The sequence below is a fragment of the Triticum urartu genome, chromosome 6A (assembly GCF_056163025.1).
Source record: "Triticum urartu cultivar PI428250 chromosome 6A, HENAU_Tu73, whole genome shotgun sequence".
NCBI classification, from domain to species: domain Eukaryota; kingdom Viridiplantae; phylum Streptophyta; class Magnoliopsida; order Poales; family Poaceae; genus Triticum; species Triticum urartu.
In genome coordinates this window covers 125,780,045-125,797,131 of record NC_141878.1, presented here as the reverse complement: position 1 = coordinate 125,797,131, position 17,087 = coordinate 125,780,045, and the positions used below count along the sequence as shown (strand labels likewise).

At 40.1% G+C, this 17,087-nt stretch overlaps 1 protein-coding gene across 1 annotated transcript; it reads right to left on the bottom strand.

The window, feature by feature from the left end:
- Nucleotides 1-10,643: 10,643 nt before the first annotated feature.
- Nucleotides 10,644-12,121, bottom strand: LOC147964435 (uncharacterized). The gene is made up of 2 exons (XM_087529974.1): nucleotides 11,775-12,121; nucleotides 10,644-11,064 (listed from the first exon to the last, which is right to left on the bottom strand). Exons 1-2 carry the CDS (start codon nucleotides 12,119-12,121, stop codon nucleotides 10,644-10,646), a joined length of 768 nt encoding a protein of 255 aa, XP_087386100.1.
- Nucleotides 12,122-17,087: the final 4,966 nt, after the last annotated feature.

Here is a 17,087-nt window from a genome sequence, read left to right as displayed (position 1 = left end):
ATCGAAGGGCATAGTTGTACTGACGCATCATCCTTGTATGGACTTGCTCGCGCATCGCGATGCACCGAGGGGCATAGTATTTGCCCCCATTATCTTATCTTTATTTTTTTGGGTGAAAAACCAGCACCGTTATGAATTATTATTTCATTTGTACTTTTTGATAATTTTTATTGTACTGTTGTGAGTTATTATTTGTACTTTAGTTGTTTGTTTTCACCCTCTATATTAATTTTTTTATTGTATTTATTTTTTTATTGTTTTTAATTTTTGCTATTATTTTTGGTAACTGCCCAGAGATAGTGGGCTTCACCACGGTTCTGGGCTTTAGCCGTCGGTTTTCTCCCACTCACCTTTTAACCTCCGCTCTCCCCCGTTCCGCTCCCCTCTCCAAATTGATTCCTTCTTCGTTCCCCTCTTCTTGCAGAGAAGTTGCTTCTCCTGTTTCGCCGCGGGAGCGTCGGCAGACGGGTTGAACCCCAGGGGTGGAGGTCTGGGTGCTCTGTTTGCTCCTTTTGGTGTGGGATTGACTTCCCTTGCGTCCTCTTATGTACAGATTTTCCCTCTATTTCTTAGCTCTTGCTCTCTTGCTGTTTCAGGCTGGATTCGCTAGGGTTCCTTTGCTCTTGAAGAGTGGTTGGCGACAATGATATTCGATTCCGTGGCGGATTTTGTGTTTGCTTTTAAGAGTTTTGCTTTGTATGGCGTGCTTCTTTTTCTGAAATAGGTCAGAGCCCTAATTTTTGTTCATGTGTCTTGCAGATCTGGTTCGGCAGATTTTAGGTCTGTAGATCTCAATGGCTACATCATCCAGTCCGGACAAGTTGAATGCAGGTGATTTTTCCTTGTAATTTCGATGATGTTTTAACAGATCTGGTTTTTAGGCTGTATAGGTGTGGTCGTATCGACTTTATAAGTTGTATGTTTTTTCATTGCTGTTAAATTTGCCCTGGATTGTGTGGTGTTTATAGGTTTGGCGGTTGATGTGACATGCGGACATGTTGTAGTACTGATCACCTTTTGTAGTTTGAACTGTTGTCCTGGCATTTGAATAGGTTGTAGTAGTTAGAGATGAACTGGTATGATGTTGAAGGAGTTTTCATTCTTAAGTTTTGTTGCGTCAGTGGTGGGTTCATATTGTTTTATTGGGTGCACTTGTAGTGTTCATATAGTTGAACTAAATGCTTGTTTATGTAATTTTTTGCTAATTATGATGTTGTTGCAAATGTTGGAGTGCCGGTGCCTCCTGATTCTGAAAATCAGAACGCTTTCAAGATCTTGTGAATGTTATTTTTGAGACACCAAATCCGTTAGAAGAACTTGCGGATGTTGCTGGTGTTTCCCTTATATTTGCTATTTTTTTATCAGCCTTGAATACATTAATATGCTTAGCTACATCAGTTGTTCCTTTTGTTTGTGTCTGATGATATGCGCTTTATTTATCTTGTCTCTGCAATGTTGATTTTGTTTTGATTTTATACGTGCATGCTTATGTTTGTTGGTTTATGTAGTTATTGACAGCCATGGTGCTGCTGAGGACATTGCTGATGTTGTCAAGGATATAAATGATGGAATCTATTCTCTTAACGTTGATGATGTTGATGGTAGCTTGCAGTTGTCTATTACTCAGTCACAGAGTGTCGATGGCACTGAGCCTGTTACTCAGGCTGAGGATGTTCCTATGCAGTTACAGCTCGAGGATGAAAGGATAAGAAAGAAGAAGTGTGATTTCCAAAGGAGAAAGGAGTTGGAATGGCGTCAAAAGGCTGCCTGTGTTCAACGAAGTGACCGGGATGTTGCTCAAGCTCCTGATGGCGTAGGTGATGAAGGTGGTGACGCGGCCTTTTCAACTGTTGATGCTGGATCTCATGGAAGTGACATGCCTGTGAAGACAAACCTGATGCAAACTCGTTTGACGCAAGTGTTTACTCGTGATGCAGTTAAGGAGAAGAAAGTTGTTTCGAAGAGGAAGATGTCAGATCAAAATCCTGATGGCACACGGAGGTGTAGCCCACGTGTGAAAGCTGGTTCCCAACCTGGTAATAGAAAAGCTGATGGGGATAGTGCTGCTGTGAAGATTGGTCCAAGCAAACTTGGTGGCTCCCATGTTCGTCGTAGTCCACGGGTTTTGACAAACAAGAAGCCTTCTTCTCCTCCTCTTCGAGAGCGCTCTTTGTTGAAAGAAAATAATAAGCGTAAAGTTCATCCTGCAAAGGTGAACAAAGGTGTGAAGAAGAGTGCTCGTGTCGAAGCTGAAGATATTGTATCTGAAGAAGATGATATCGAAGTTGATTCTGAAGATGAATTTGCAGTGGTACGTCTTTTGTACTGTATGTGACTGACTAGTTGTACTTGCAATGATTTAATTGTGTTTGGGCTTTTATGCTGGCCAGGGGAGGCTGGTCATTGTTTGCATCAATCGAGGGTGGTACTTATGTTGTTTCAATAGTTTAACTTGTGCAATATTTTATTTTTTTCTACTTGCCTTCATATTCTTGTTTTGTTTTCTATATTCATTTATTTAAGGTGTGGCTTCTTTATTTTCATTTACAGCCTGTTACCGTTATGAGTCCGGTCAAGCCGGTGGGATGCAATGCCGGAAAAGTTGCCTTGAATGAAGGTTACCAACGGAAATTGAACTTGACAGTGCGATGTTCGTTAGGAGAGGTTGAAGCTTGTGCTAAATTGCTTGAGAGTCGGCATGTGGCTAGGGTTCGTGCAGCTGGTTTTGGTTCTATCTTCAATTGGAGGGTGAAGTCTAACATTTCCCGCCCTCTGATGGGAGTTTTGTACCTGAGGATAGATCCTGATATGATGACTCTTGACATGGGTGAGGCTAATAAGAAGCTTCGCATCACTAGCGATGGTATACATCAATTATTTGGGTTCCCTCGTGGTGGTCGTTCTCCGCCAAGGCCGTCAGAGGATGGATATGACGACGCTCTGATGAAGTTAAGATCGGAGCTTGACATTAGTAGGAACATAGATATCAAGACAAAGGATTTGAGGAATAAGCTCAAGGTGCTCGTCAAGGATCCTAGCAAAGATGACCTTGCTCTGAAAGTGTTCTTCATTATTGTGTTTATGAAGGTTGTGTTGCCTGGTGCTGCCCCACGTGTTTCCAGAGAGGCAGCAATGTTTGAGGGTCTTGTCTTTGAGGACATGTCTAATATGGATTATTGTCAGCTGATGGTTGATGAGCTTAGAAGGACTGTTGTCAGGTACCAAGATGGTGTTACGATGGGGAAGGCAATCACAGGCTGTGCTATAGGGCCTGTACTAATGTACCTTGACTGCCTTATCCGTGGCAAGACTGCGGAGCCTGACATGCGAGTCCCCCGCATATGTTTCATGGATCCTGTCAAGCTTTCTGATCTGGTTGATGCAGATTTGATAAAAAAGGCAATGCAGATCCAAAGACTTGGGTGTTTGGGAAGCTTCCGATGAGTTTTATTTCTTTCGTGTCTTGCAGACCTTTTTTTATTTAGGTATAGCTTTTTTCTGCTGTAGTGAACATGTGTCCCGCAGAGTTACCTGTTTACATTTTGTCATTTCTTAAGCTTTGTGAGGTTTAGGTACGATTTTTAGTACTGTTGTTTCATGTGTGGTTGAACTGAATATCTTTGCTAAATTGTCATGTCGGTAAATACTAATAAATTGGCACTGACAGCTAAAGATTGATAGTCCTGTTGATTTAAATCTGTTAATATCATGTTTTATTTTTCCCTTGTGTGTTGCATTGATTAATTAACTATTTTTTCCCCTTGTTTTGTAGTGGAAAACTCAAGAGGAGGTTGTTTTTTCCGACAGTATAAACGGCCGGTCCTGGAGATGTCGTCGTCTCAGGTTCCCAAGTCTTCATATCTGCACGATGAGTTGAGAGGTGGTCGTGGTGTCGAGGGTGCTGGTTATGTCCCCCCTGTCCCTAGTAATGCTAGTACTTCACAGAGACAGGGTTTTGGTATTGATGTTGTTATTTCTGTGTTGGAGCGCACTGAGCATATTTTTAGAAATGTGTGTTCTGAGCTGCAAAAGGTCCCAACGACAGTTGAGCATATGAGCTGTATCAGTGGTATCCTTCCTGAAGGTCATCAATTTAACGCTGAGGAAGCAGTGGACTATATTGAGATGGAGAGAATTTTAATTGGTGATATGCGTGACGGTGCTGCTGATCTAGTTCAGAGCTCGGTTCGTCTGTTGAACAACATGAAGCGTTTCAAAAGTATGCAAGACTCTCGCTGCAAGCCATATGAAGAAACTGCAAAAGTTGTTATCAGGCAGATTGAGCAGGATGAGGCTGCTGCCACTGACAGCAGGGCTAGTGATGGTACTGAGGCTAATGTTCCCTATCATGAAACGAATGATGTTGGCTTGGAGCGCGCTGTTGATGATGTGAGTGAGTCCTCGGTGTTTGCAATTTTTACTATGTTGTTCTGCTGTCAGTATTGTAGTTGAACTTTCTCATCTTCATCTCTTTATTATTTTTTCTTCCATGCAGATTGAGCATGATGAGGCTGCTGCCATAGACAGCAGGGCTGATGATGGTACTGAGGTTAATGTTTCTGATCACCATACGAACGATGTTGGCTTGGAGCAGCATGTTGTTGATGTGAGACAGTCCTCTGTGTTTGTATGTTTTTACTATGTTGTTCTGCTGTCAGTATTGTAGTTGAACTTCCTGATCTTCATCTGTTTATTAATTTTTTGTTTTGATGCAGGAGACCAGTCATAATGTTGACGCTGTTGTTGACCATGGAGTTAATGATCCATCTACTGATAAATGCAAGGTTATTTTTTGTGTTTTAATGTGTTTATTCATATTTCTTGAATTTTCATGTGCACCAATGTGGTTTAATTCCTTGTGTTTATTGTTGCTAATAATAGCATTGTTTTTTTTGTTTTCATTACATATGAAATCAGGGTGCTGTTGTTGGCGACGAGCCTTGTTCGCCTGTTGGTGATGTTGCTTTTAATGTTAGCAACAGCAAGATCGATGATGTTTCTATGAATGCTTCTAAGGTTTTGTTTTTCTGTGCACCTCTCGCTAGCTTATTTTTGATTATTAGTTTTGCTCATATTATTCACTTTTTCCGAATTTTTATTTCTTCAGATGACTGATGTTGATCGTGAGGCTGTTGTTAGTGGTGGAGATGATGCTCATGGTGTTCCATTGAGTAGTGGGCGCGATGTTGGTGCCAAAGTTGCTGATGAGGATTTTGGTGCTGCTAGCATACTTGATGGCAAACCGTCTGGTGTTGGTATTGCTGGGAATTAATATCTTTCTGATTTTGAAGATTTGCCACCGGAAAATTTCCCGCCTGGAGGGCTTGATTATGGCGATGCATTGCAAGATGCTTCTAGCATGGAGGAGGTGCCATCCGAGGATGATGATTTACTTCTGTCGATTTCTTTTGGCCCCTTGACGCAGGAGGCGCTCGTGTCATCCCAGGATTTTCTTTCCACAGACCCTGAAAGCGCAGCGATATTGGTGTCCTCTCAGGATGTGCATGTGCCATCATCAAACCCTGAAACTGGAGGCATATTGGTCTCATCGCAGGAACTACCGTCATCGTCAAACATTGATAGTGCAGGCAAGGACTTGTAAATGAGGCGTACTTCTCAATTTTGGCATTTTGGGCATGTTCACTTGCAGTGCTTGAACTTATTATTTTTCTTCTTTTTCTGCAAGCAGAAAGTGGAAATGTTGTAAAGGTTGATATGTTTTTCTTCACTATTACGAGGTTGCGCACGAACCGTGCAAAATGGTTAGTTTGGGATTTTGCCCATATCATTTTCGTATCCTTTTCTTTCTCTCATGTGACTATTGTTGTTATTGCAGTAGTTTTAATTCGTGTAATCTTTTGTGTTTTCTTAGTGATAAGCCGATGTTTCAAAATAAAGAGTGTGATGCCAGTGTTGGTTCTATTGCTAAAGCGTTTGTCCCCACTGTCATGCTCAACTCACACAATGTTGATGTTGTTTTATATTCTCTACGTCAGAAGTACCGAGACACTGACAAGTTGATAGTTCCCAGATGGGTGACGGTGAGTATTTTGCTTTTGTAGACAGGATGATAACTTGTTTTTGCCAATTTTCTAACTGTTGTCGTTCTTTTTGTACAATAGACCAAGATCCTTGATGGAAATATTGATTCCAATGTGCTAAATTGGTTTACGAGATCGTGCGCTGATGGTTTTGACCAAGTAGGTGAACTTGTACTTTTTGTACTCATGAACTAGAACTGTCATGTTTTTCTTGCAAGTTTGGGAGGTGGTGGAAAGAACTTGAGTAGCCTGCTTTTAGCCATGCACTTATGAATGATGTGTGCTTCTTTTGTGTGAAGTTGAACTTATTGTCGCAAGGGAATTGAACTGATATGTTTGTTGCAATTTTAACTAGAGTAGCATATATTTTTTTGTAGTGTTTTGCTTACTCAATTAAAACTTATGATTATCTTTTTGTTTGTACTTCAGAATTTCACTTTTCTTCTATTATTTTATTGTTTGGAGGCTGAATTTTTTGTTTCATTATGTTTTGTTAAATTCATTTTTCCTCTGTGATTTTTTGTCAGCTTCTCTTCCCTACTTTTGATTCGCCGTCCATTGCGGCTACCATGAAGCCTAGCGAAGTATCTGGGCATTGGTGCTTGATTGTTCTGAATTTGAGGTTCCGTCGTTTTGAGTGTCTTGATTCACTACGCGATGAAACCATTCTGAATTGGAGGCTGAATTTGAGATTCCGCAGTTAGATTCTTAAGGAATATGACAGATAACATGAAGAAGGTTTGGAGGGAGTCCAGCATAGACAGGGCGAAACCGTTCTCGCCGGCGCATATTGATGGTTTCTCTTGCGAGTTTGTGCGGGTGCCGCAGCAGAAAAACACGTGAGTATCCGTTTTTAATGAGTTTTTGTTAGTTGTTTTTGTTGCTGGGAGGGTGGTGTTACTGTGTTTTCGGATTTGTGATGTACCCATTCTGTTTTTTATTTTGTTAACAGGCATGATTGTGGATTCTTTATGCTACAAAGCTGCAAGAGCTATCATTGCTGGGAGGATGGTGTGATTGAAATGTTAGATTACAGTCAAGAAGACATTCTTGACATTAGGAAGACTTTTCTGTACACCTGCGCAACTAGCGATGTGTTTGATGTTGACTTTCGTGGTTTGTGGCATCGAACCCTGTACATAATGCATGACCTTTTGTAATTTTTTGCATCTTGTACTTCTTTGATTGGTACTGTCATGATTTATGTATTTGAACTTTACCCTTGATGCTTTCTTTTCTTTTTTTATTTTTGCAGGTGAGTGGCTGGATCTTAATGAGCATGACTACAGGATCTTTGGCAGCCAGTTCTCGGAGCTTGAGCGCGTATCTATTGATCTTAGCCAGTGGCGTTCTCCAGAAAAGACAAGGTCTAGTGTTCTTAAGGGGCGGTTGGGAGCTCTGAAAGGTTCTACGGCTGCTTGTGCAGAGAGCCCCTCTACACCCAAGAATCCCATTATGGAATTGATAGACAGCGATGATGATGCGTTTGACAAGATTGCTGGCATGGGAAGAGTCACCAGGAGCGCTGCTGCTGCCAAGGGTTTATCCCCACTTGCTGGAATAGTGGCCCGCAGAGCTGGTGGTGCTAGGAAGGATCCTACTTTGGATTCTGGCAATGTTACAAGCACGAAGCGTGCACCCAGAGCTCCTATAAAGTTTTGCTCCCCTGTGCAGTAGCTTCATCCTCATAGATTCCCTCACCTGGACAAGGCTCGCAAGTTGTATAATCTGTTGCTTAGCGATGAAGCATGTTAGAAGTATGCCGAGTGAGTATCCCTCATTATGTTTCCTCTTCTTTTCCTCTTTTGTTTGTAACTGCTAGATAGATATGACCTGAACTATTACTTTTTATACAACTTGAACTGTTATGAATGCCTTATCTTTGCTTCCCCTGCTTTTTGTTCTTGTCCGTGCTGCAGCAATACATTCTCAATGATACCTCAGCCTGATGATAGTGTAAGCAGCTTCACTGGGAAACGCATCTGGGAAGTTTTTGCACCTGGGCAAATGATGGAGGGTGATGTAATGGACTTCCTTATTGATGATTGGAAGAAAGATCCCGATAGAAATGTTGATTTTGCGTCTGGGAAAAGGGTATTGTTGAGTCCATATTTCATCACGGTAACCAATCAATTCGTTTGTTTCTCTTAGACAAGAACGCCTATTTTGTTTTACGAGTTTTGATAATACCTTGCTTTGTTTATCCTTTTCCCTTGTGTATTTCTTTTTTGGATTTTTTTTGCAGGTTGTGCTCGACTGTACGTTTTACGCTGATGAAAATAAAGAGTTTAATGTGAAGAGTGCAGCGAGAGATTTCAAGAGCTATGTTAAAGATAATGAATACTTGCTCAGTGCCGACCTTGTGAGATCTACTAGCTGATTTTTGGTTTTATTTGTTTGTTGCCATGCTGGTTTTTATTTTGAATATTTAACATCTCTTTTTTGGTCATCTGTTTTTAGATCATGATGCCTCTATTCAAGCCTATGGTTTTACCAAAGGATAAGAAAGTAAACCACTTTTCCTTATATGTCATGAATCGGTACCGAAGTAGCGTCGACATCCTTGACTCTTTACCTTATCCAAAGAACCATCATCCTTCAAAGAACACCTATCATAAAGACTGCGAGAAGATTGTGAGTGACATTTATTATCAGTACTGGATTAATTTTTCTGCATCTTTGTTTCTGCTTTTTTCTTAGACCTAAAAATGTGTGGTTTCTTTTCTTTTCTTACAGATCTCCAGGATGGTCCAGGTAATGAAGGACGTGTATGGTGATGCTCAGTACAATGCGAGCAAGCAGCCCAAATGGGAGCTTTTTGCAAAGAAACCAACGTTTGTGAAGGTTCCACTTCAAGGGGCGAATGAATGTGGCCATTATACTCTGAAGTATGCAGGATCCTATGATGGTGAAAAGATCGTTGGGAACATTCGAGATAAAGATGTGGGTTCTAGTTGAGCTTTTCACTTTTCCGTGTTTGGCTGATTGTGTGTTCTTCTTTTTAATGTGTCATGATTTTTTGATAATTTGTTTCATTGTTTTGCAGCCTCGTATTGTTGATTGGAAGGCTGAGGATCTATATAGAGTTGTGTTCAACCGGAATAACCAGCTTCTGGTGACGGAGCTTCCCAAGGAGTTTCAGCCTTTGGCTCCTGGTGCATAGAAGAAATGGTCATCATTCGCGTAGTGAAATGGATAGTTGTGTGATATATCTCTTGAAAGCATTGAAGGCTTTGATTGTAGTGTTTTTGGATGTCTTTGATTTTTGATAGTTGTGTGATATATCACTTGTGTATGTTTTCATTGGGAATTCGTTCTGGTTAAGTTCTATTTTTTCTACTGAAGTCTTGTAAACTAGTTGAACTGAAAACACGTCTTCCCAAGTTCATTATGAGTTGTTGCTGGGAAAAGTGAGATTTATCATTTATTTTCATCTGTTCCAACCTAGGTTGGACCTTTATAGTTTCTGTACCCTCTTTTCCATGTACTTATAGTATAGTTTTGTTGGTACTGAATTGTAATGTCGTTCAGCGTTAGGCTTTTAAAATTTTGGTGTCACGATGGCACTTGTGGATCTAGCGTGAGTGGAGTGACGCTTCCTTGTTATGTAGAACTGATTTCATATAATGTATTAGAACTGAAGTTTTTTTGTGATTTAACTTATTTACGACCAAGTAGCTACGTCATCTCTAGCTAGATTTTATTCAAGTATAAGAAATTTAGCAAGATTTGAGAGCCAAATTTTTGTTTGAACTTCTTGAATTGTAGTAGTTGAACTTCATAGTAAAATTTAAATACTGGTTTAAATTAGCTACATTTAAATATGTCTCCCGGGGGTGACCTATTTTCTAGGCTGTGATTCTTCTCAAGGCAATATTTTGTATGATCATAGTACTTGCCTTACAGACTAAGTTGTACTGACATTTCAGTTGTACTATTAGTGTTATTCTTGAGTGTGTCAATGTTTTATGGAATGTGAACTGAAGCTTCCCGTTCCTTTTTATATTTTTGTAGAATGAATGTACCGTTTTGTTCAAGTGTACCAGAACTCTCAGTCCTAGCATGCTAGTGGCTTGGAAATGTGTACTGATTGTTCTTTGCTTTTCCTGTTGCAGTACTTAGTAAATTTCTAACTACTATTAGCACGATGTTGTTAGTAGTCCTCGGCTGAAACTTAGTCTTTTTAGTGTTCTTCTGAAACTAAAAACTGAATTTTCTTAGTGTGATAGTAATACCGTAAATGTCTAAGCTGTACCGAGCGTCCAATTCTACTATTTTGCTGTTGTCCTTAGTTAGTCTGCCACTATTTTTGTTTTTTTGTGAAAATATCCATGTATGATTTTTTGTTTCTGCATGACTAGTTTCAACTTCAACCTACTTCAACTTCAAATGATGGATGAACAAAAATAGGAAGCTAGCAAACTTGTTGACTGACATAAGCAAACGATGTACATGATAGAAATAGGCAAACTTGTTCAAACCCTGACACACATAACATAAGGTAGCTGGTTCAACATAACGAAAGCAAACTACAAATCTGAAACAACAATATTAAGGACAGGCAGAAGTGCGAGCAACACGAATGCAGACTTTCATGCATCCTCATCCCATGAAGTTGCAGTGGTAGTAGGGGTCAGCTTCCCGCTCTTCGGAAATATCCCAACCTATCATGATGTTGTCGATTGTCTTCCATGACTTGTACGTGGCATACCCATCTATTCCTGCATACGTGATGAGGTTGTCTGGCAGCGGGCTGGTCCCCCACTTTTTGTGGTCTTCCTTCTTCTCGATCTTCTTCTTCATGCCTTTGTAGAATGGGTGGATGACGCCGCCTGCAACATCGGCCAAGGAGTCGAAGTATTTGCTGGTGTGTGGATATTTCCACTTGCGCTGCATGTCGATGAATTTGTTGGGTTTGATCTCCAAACCAGACTTGTTCAGCATCCACTTGTCGCCTCCAATGCTGAAACCGACAAATGTGTACAATTTCTCCTCCTGCGGAAACTGTTTGAGGCACTTGGGCCTGCAAGGGGGGAGACACACATTGAAGGTTAGTGTTCTTTTTTGAATATTTAATTCTTCTGTTTTTTGGTTTTGAAAGTGATAATCCATGAGGTAGATGCTTATATAGTATAAGTCATGGATGAATGTAGTCCAGAAACTAGTACACAAAGTCTTGAAATTAAATTCAACTACACCATGTTATTTTTATTTTTTGCTGTCTTGAGTGCTTCACCAAATTCAAGAATCATTTTAACAAATTCAATGATATATGTGCTGCTTGATTCAAGTTTAGTTTTCTTTTTTGGTTGAATAAAAGACCTATACCGGTGCTTGATACATCTTTGTGCATCAATTCTATATCAAGTTCAGAAATTAATTTGAGAAACATGTGCATCAAGATATGGACCTATACCACTTCACCAAAAATATTTTAATACATCAATTCTATATAACTATACTAGTGCATCAAGATCAGAATCTATGCTAGCACATCAAGTTCAGAAATTAATTTGGTGCATCAAGTTCAGAATTCTATAAACATTTTTTTCAGATGCTAATCTGGTGACACAATCCACTTCACAGTTTCAGAATTGCATGTAAGTTGAGAAACATGTACTCGTGCATACACTTCACAAAGTATAGTGGTTCATCTAGTTGGGAAACTAGTTTAATGAAGTTTCTAGTGAGTAGTACTAGTACAACAGATGAATGAACAGTAGTATGGGTTACCATTTTGTGGCTGCTACGATGTGGTAAACCAAGCAGAGTTCCTCGACGCACAACTGCAGGACTGCTGCCATCTGTGGAGGTTCATCATCCCTGGTGAACTCCACATCAACTCCGATGAAGCTCGGATACAAGCCGCCGCCCTTCATCCTAAGCCTGCTCATCACCTCGTCGGCCTTGTCTGGTTCGCTGGTGCAGACGATCTCCAGCGTCTCTTTGCCGTGGAGCTCAACCCCTGTGAGGGTTCTCGTGTACTCGCGCTTCTCACCGGGGACGTGAACGTCGACAAGGTCGCTGCTCTTGTCCGACGGCTCGCCATGATGACGCTTGGCGGATGGTTCCTCCGTCATCGCCTTCCTGCGGCGACTGTGGGCTTGGGAGAGAGAAGTTTGTGGTTTGTGTGCAGTGGAGATTGAAGCGGCAATGGTGGTTTCTGGGAATGAGGCAGAGATGGAAGACGATGGGGTATTTTGCAGTGCGTCGATGGGAATGTGTGGGAGGCGGTTCATCAGGGGCGTGGGTGTGGTGGTCGTGGGGGTGCCCTTTTGTAGTCCCTTGTGGCAACCGCTCAGTGGGTGGCGCGGGTGGTGGCCTTGAAGAAGCAACCGTCCAATTCTAATGTTTTACTGCTGCACTGACTTGTCTTGTCAAGCTGTACTTATGACCTGCTAAATCCCACTTGCACGTCTCAGGGGTGGTGATGACGGCATTTTGGACTATTTAGGTGACGTATGCTTTGTGATGTTTTTCCCTGAGGATGTTAAGTATTTGTTTTTCCACTGAAGTTTTATAGACTAGTTTATCTGAAGACATTTTTTAGTGCCCTGGGAGTTGTTGCTCAAAACTGGTACTTATTTTATTTTCATCTGTACTTACCTAAGTTAGGCCTTTATAGTGTTTCTATTCTCATTTTAGTGCACTTATGGTTTAGTTCTGTGTGAACTGAAATGTAATTTCATACAGCGTGCGGTTTTGAAATTTGGTGTCGTAGTGGTGTGAGTGGCCTGTCTGATCCAGCTTTTTTAGTACTTATGTCATATGTATGATTGAATTGAGTTTTTTTGGGGTTTTATTCGGTGTCTTGTGGGGATTGAGATTATTTTACGACCAGACCGTTCGTTGAGGTGTGTACAAATTTTATATAAATTAGAAATTTAGCAGAATTGACAAATAAATTCTATTTGAACTTCTTTTATTTTAGTAGTTGAACTTGTGAGATTTTATATAAATTAGAAATTTAGCATAATTGACAAATAAATTCTATTTTGAACTTTTTGCATTTTAGTAGTTGAACTTGTCAGATTTTATGTAAATAAGAAATTTAGCATAATTGACAAACATTATATGTTTGAACTTTTTGCATTTTTAGTAGTTGAACTTATTAGATTTTATGTAATAAGATATTTAGCATAACTGACAAACATTATATGTTTGAACTTTTTGCATTTTAGTAGTTGAACTTGAAAGTAATATTTAATTTGGTTTTTTAAATTATGTACATTTAACAGATAGGCTATTAAGTTCTCTTCTTTTTAGAGGTTCATTGTTTTTAGATTATTAAGTTCATTCGGAAGAGAATTTATATATTTTCAGTTTCGAACATTTTTCTTGTAGTTTATATTTTTTGCCTTGCCCTCTAGTTTGTTTAACTGGGCTTATTTGGTGTGGTGTTTGTAAACGATTCAGGCTATTGGGCCGTTTTCCGGCCCAGATAGCTCGTTCGCGCGGCTGTGTAGTGTGGTATGCGCATGCGCTCTGGGTTTAGTCCCACCTCGCTAGTCGAGGGGGCTTCGAACCTGTTTATAAGCGCAACCGAGGCTCACTGGTCGAACTCCTCTGAATACTTACCTAAGCGCTTATACATGGTGCTCTCTCTCTCTCTCTTGACCTGTGGGCCCTGATCGGTGGGCCCTGCGTTGTGCGGATTACTAGGGATTCGCCTATGGACTCGAGTTCAAGTATCTAGCAGCATCAGGGCCTGTGCCTGACCTTGGGCGGTCAGTTTTTTCTTTTTTTGTTTGTTTGAATCTAGTACTTGACTCCAGCAGTAACGACTGAAACTTTTTGTTCTAGTTCTTGTCAGTTTTGTGTAAGTGTAATTTTAATATGTACTTGCGTTTAGATTAAGTTGTACTAGCAGTCCATTCATAGTAGCGCTTACGGACTGAAGCTTCTATGTACTTTTTATTGTAGTAAGTATGTACTGTCCGATCATGTGTACTAGTACTGTGATTCTTAATCTGCAAGCGACCAGCATAAGTGTGTGCTGATGCTTTCTTAACTTTTTCTGTTTTGTATTACTTGTTAATTATCTAGCAGCTACATATGAATGAGAACACTAGATGGAGTACTAAGAATTTTTGCTTCAACTTTTGAAGCGTTGTTAAGCAACTCAAATTGTGCTGATTGTTCTCAACGTTATGTTTTATATACAATACTGAATCGAAACTAGACATAGAGCAACGTTCTGTGATTAGTTGCATCATAACTAGTACTTTAGAGCAGCTACAAAGTTCTATTCAGAAGCTACTTTTTGAATTTGAAATGATGGATTAACAACATACGAAGCTACCAAACTTATATAATGAGATAAGCAAAACATTGTACTTGATGACATAAATAAACTAGTTCAACAATGAAAAGCACGACATAATCATACTGGTTCAACCCAACAAGAGCAAACTACTATTTTGAAACAACAAGATAAAAGGCAAGCACAAGCGAAAGTAAAACGAAGGCAGGCTCTGATGTATCTTCATCCCGCATAGGGGCAATAGGGTTGGTCGTAGTAATTCGCAGCCTCCCGATCTTTTGCAATTTCTGAACCATCTGTGATGTAGTCGATCATGCTCCATGCCTTTTACGTGGCGTATGCATCCACTCGTGCGTACTCGATGAGGTTGTCTCGCAGCGGGCTGGTCCCCCACAGTTTGTAGTCTTCCTGCGTGTTGATGTTCTTCTTCATGCCTTTGTAGAATGGGTGGATGACGCTGGCTGCAACATCAGTCAAGGAGTCGTACTCTTTTCCGGTGTATGGTACTCTCCACTTGCGCCAAATGTCGATGAACTTGTCGGGGTTGATCTCCAAACTGGACAACTTCAGCTTCTCTTTGTCGCTTTCAATGCTGAAACCGACAAATGTGAACAACTTCTTATACTGCAGCAACTCGTTCAGGCGCTTGGGCCTGCAAGGGGAGAGACATTTTTGAAAATCATCATTACTTTTGATGTTTGAATTATTCATTTTTGTTTTGTATTACAAGCGATGAATCCATTTAAGTATATGTTTATGTAGCATAAATAATGGATGAATGTACTTCATAAACTAGTAAACAAAGTTCTGAAATTAAATTAAGTACACCATGTTATTCTTCTTTTTTGGATTATACATAGTTTCAGTCAATGTTGTATGTTCTGCTTTGGTACAAGTTTAGTTTACTTTTGTTGAATAGGATGGTCTTTCTGAATTGGGACTGGCAGAAGCAGACATAGCTTTGTTTTTTTCAAAACGATGTTTTTTTAGGTGTTCACGGGTGTGTTTGTTTTACTCTGCCTTTGTACTGACGACTGGTCGACAGTGGTGTTTTTCGTCAGTACAAATGTATTTTGTGACTGCATTCAAAAGGATTATCAAATGTTTTTACGTAATAATGTGACTGCTCCAGCGGGCACAAATCACAAATTATATCAGTACTGATGTGTACTATGTCTTTGTACTGACGACTGAGAATTATCAGTACTGATGTACTATAGGAGTTTAAATTTTCCTTTGACATTGTTTTGCTGCTGAGTTACTGGTCGACAGTAGCGTTTGCGTCAGGTAAATCCAGATAAAGTTTTTCAAATGTATTTCTGACTGCATTCAAAAGGATCATCAATTGGTTTACATAGTAATGTCACTTGTTCAACGGGCACAAATCACAAATTATATCTTAGCTATAGTAGTGATCGAGAAATCGACGATAAAGCTAAATAAGTTTTGGTAACGACAGTGTTTTTGAAATGTTTCCTCATTGTGTGCCGAGGCAACTGAGACCACTATGTATTGTTCAGTTGTTCAGCCTTGAGCTTCTCCTAACTGGCCCCGAATGTTGTGCCTTGCCGGCGCCCTTTCCTGGTTGAGCCTTGGCAACTTCATCGTCAGTTTCAGTTTCCTCGTCTCCAACAGTGTCATCTTCATTGTCTTCGTCTGATTGGTCATCATTCTCGTCAAACTCTTCTTCTTCATCGTCTTCATTTGATTTTTTAGAACTCTACACCTTGCCCTGTGTTTGTTCAGCGCCAATGACCTCCTTGCCCACTTTGCACGTGCGGGCATTATGCCCGTCAGTTCCCCGCATAATGAAGTCGCTAATGGGTCATTCAGAAGATCACAAGTAGCATCATCACAAGTACAACATCATGACAAGTACAGCAGTAGCAGCAGTGAATACAGGCATAACAGCAGCAGCAGCAGTTAAGAAAAAGTTGCCGAAGCTTGTAAAACTATACTGTCCTAGAACAAATAAGCTGGCAGTAGGTCCATTGGGACTCGTTTAAATGGAGAAAGTCTTGTTTTGGGTTCAGTTTACATTTCAGGTCAAGACTTATTCCATGTCTCCCTCCTCTTGCTCTTTTGCTTTGCCCAGAGAATTATTGGTACCAAGTACTACTACTACACTTTTTTGCTTTCACCGATTTAACACTTGTTACCTTGATACACAGTTAGCTCCTCATTGTACCTAACTGAATTTTTTTACAGTAGCTCAAGTTTTTGACAGTAGCTCCTCACTGTATATGTAAGGTTTCAACAAGACTCATCATCAGTATATATAAGCAGGATCTCTGTAAACAAACGAACATCATGTTCACTAGTAAGCAGGATCATGGATTACTGTTAATTAAAAATAGAGCATCTGGCTTGTCTTATCATGTTCACTAAGTCCACAAAAATAGAGCATCATCTACTATGAATGATTTGATAATTAATACTGACAACTTCAGCATCTATAGACTTTGTGTTGTGGCAGCAGCTAAAAAACCCTACATCTTGTCTCTCTGTTTATTAAAGTTGTTGTTTATGTGTCAAGTTTGACATCAACTTGACTGAATATCAACTTGATAGATCAAAAGCTGGTAGAAATTGACAGGTTTTGAGCATCAAGAGATCTGAATGCAGTTAACTTGTTTTGAAAATCGGAGAAGGCTAAGTTGACAGATTGTGGCCAGGGCCATACTAGTCTGATTTTACATTAGAACAAGCTCACTACACACACTACACTACACGTGCTTAAACTCTGAACATAAACAAACACCAGCAATGCAATATGTAAACTA

What these genes read in the sequence shown, in the direction of transcription:
- LOC147964435 (XM_087529974.1), bottom strand. Translation starts at nt 12,121, where the DNA reads ATGACGGAGGAACCATCCGCCAAGCGTCATCATGGCGAGCCGTCGGAC. An exon ending in ATCGTAGCAGCCACAAAATG is followed by an intron (nt 11,065 to 11,774) that starts GTAACCCATACT and finishes CCCCCCTTGCAG; the next exon opens with GCCCAAGTGCCTCAAACAGT.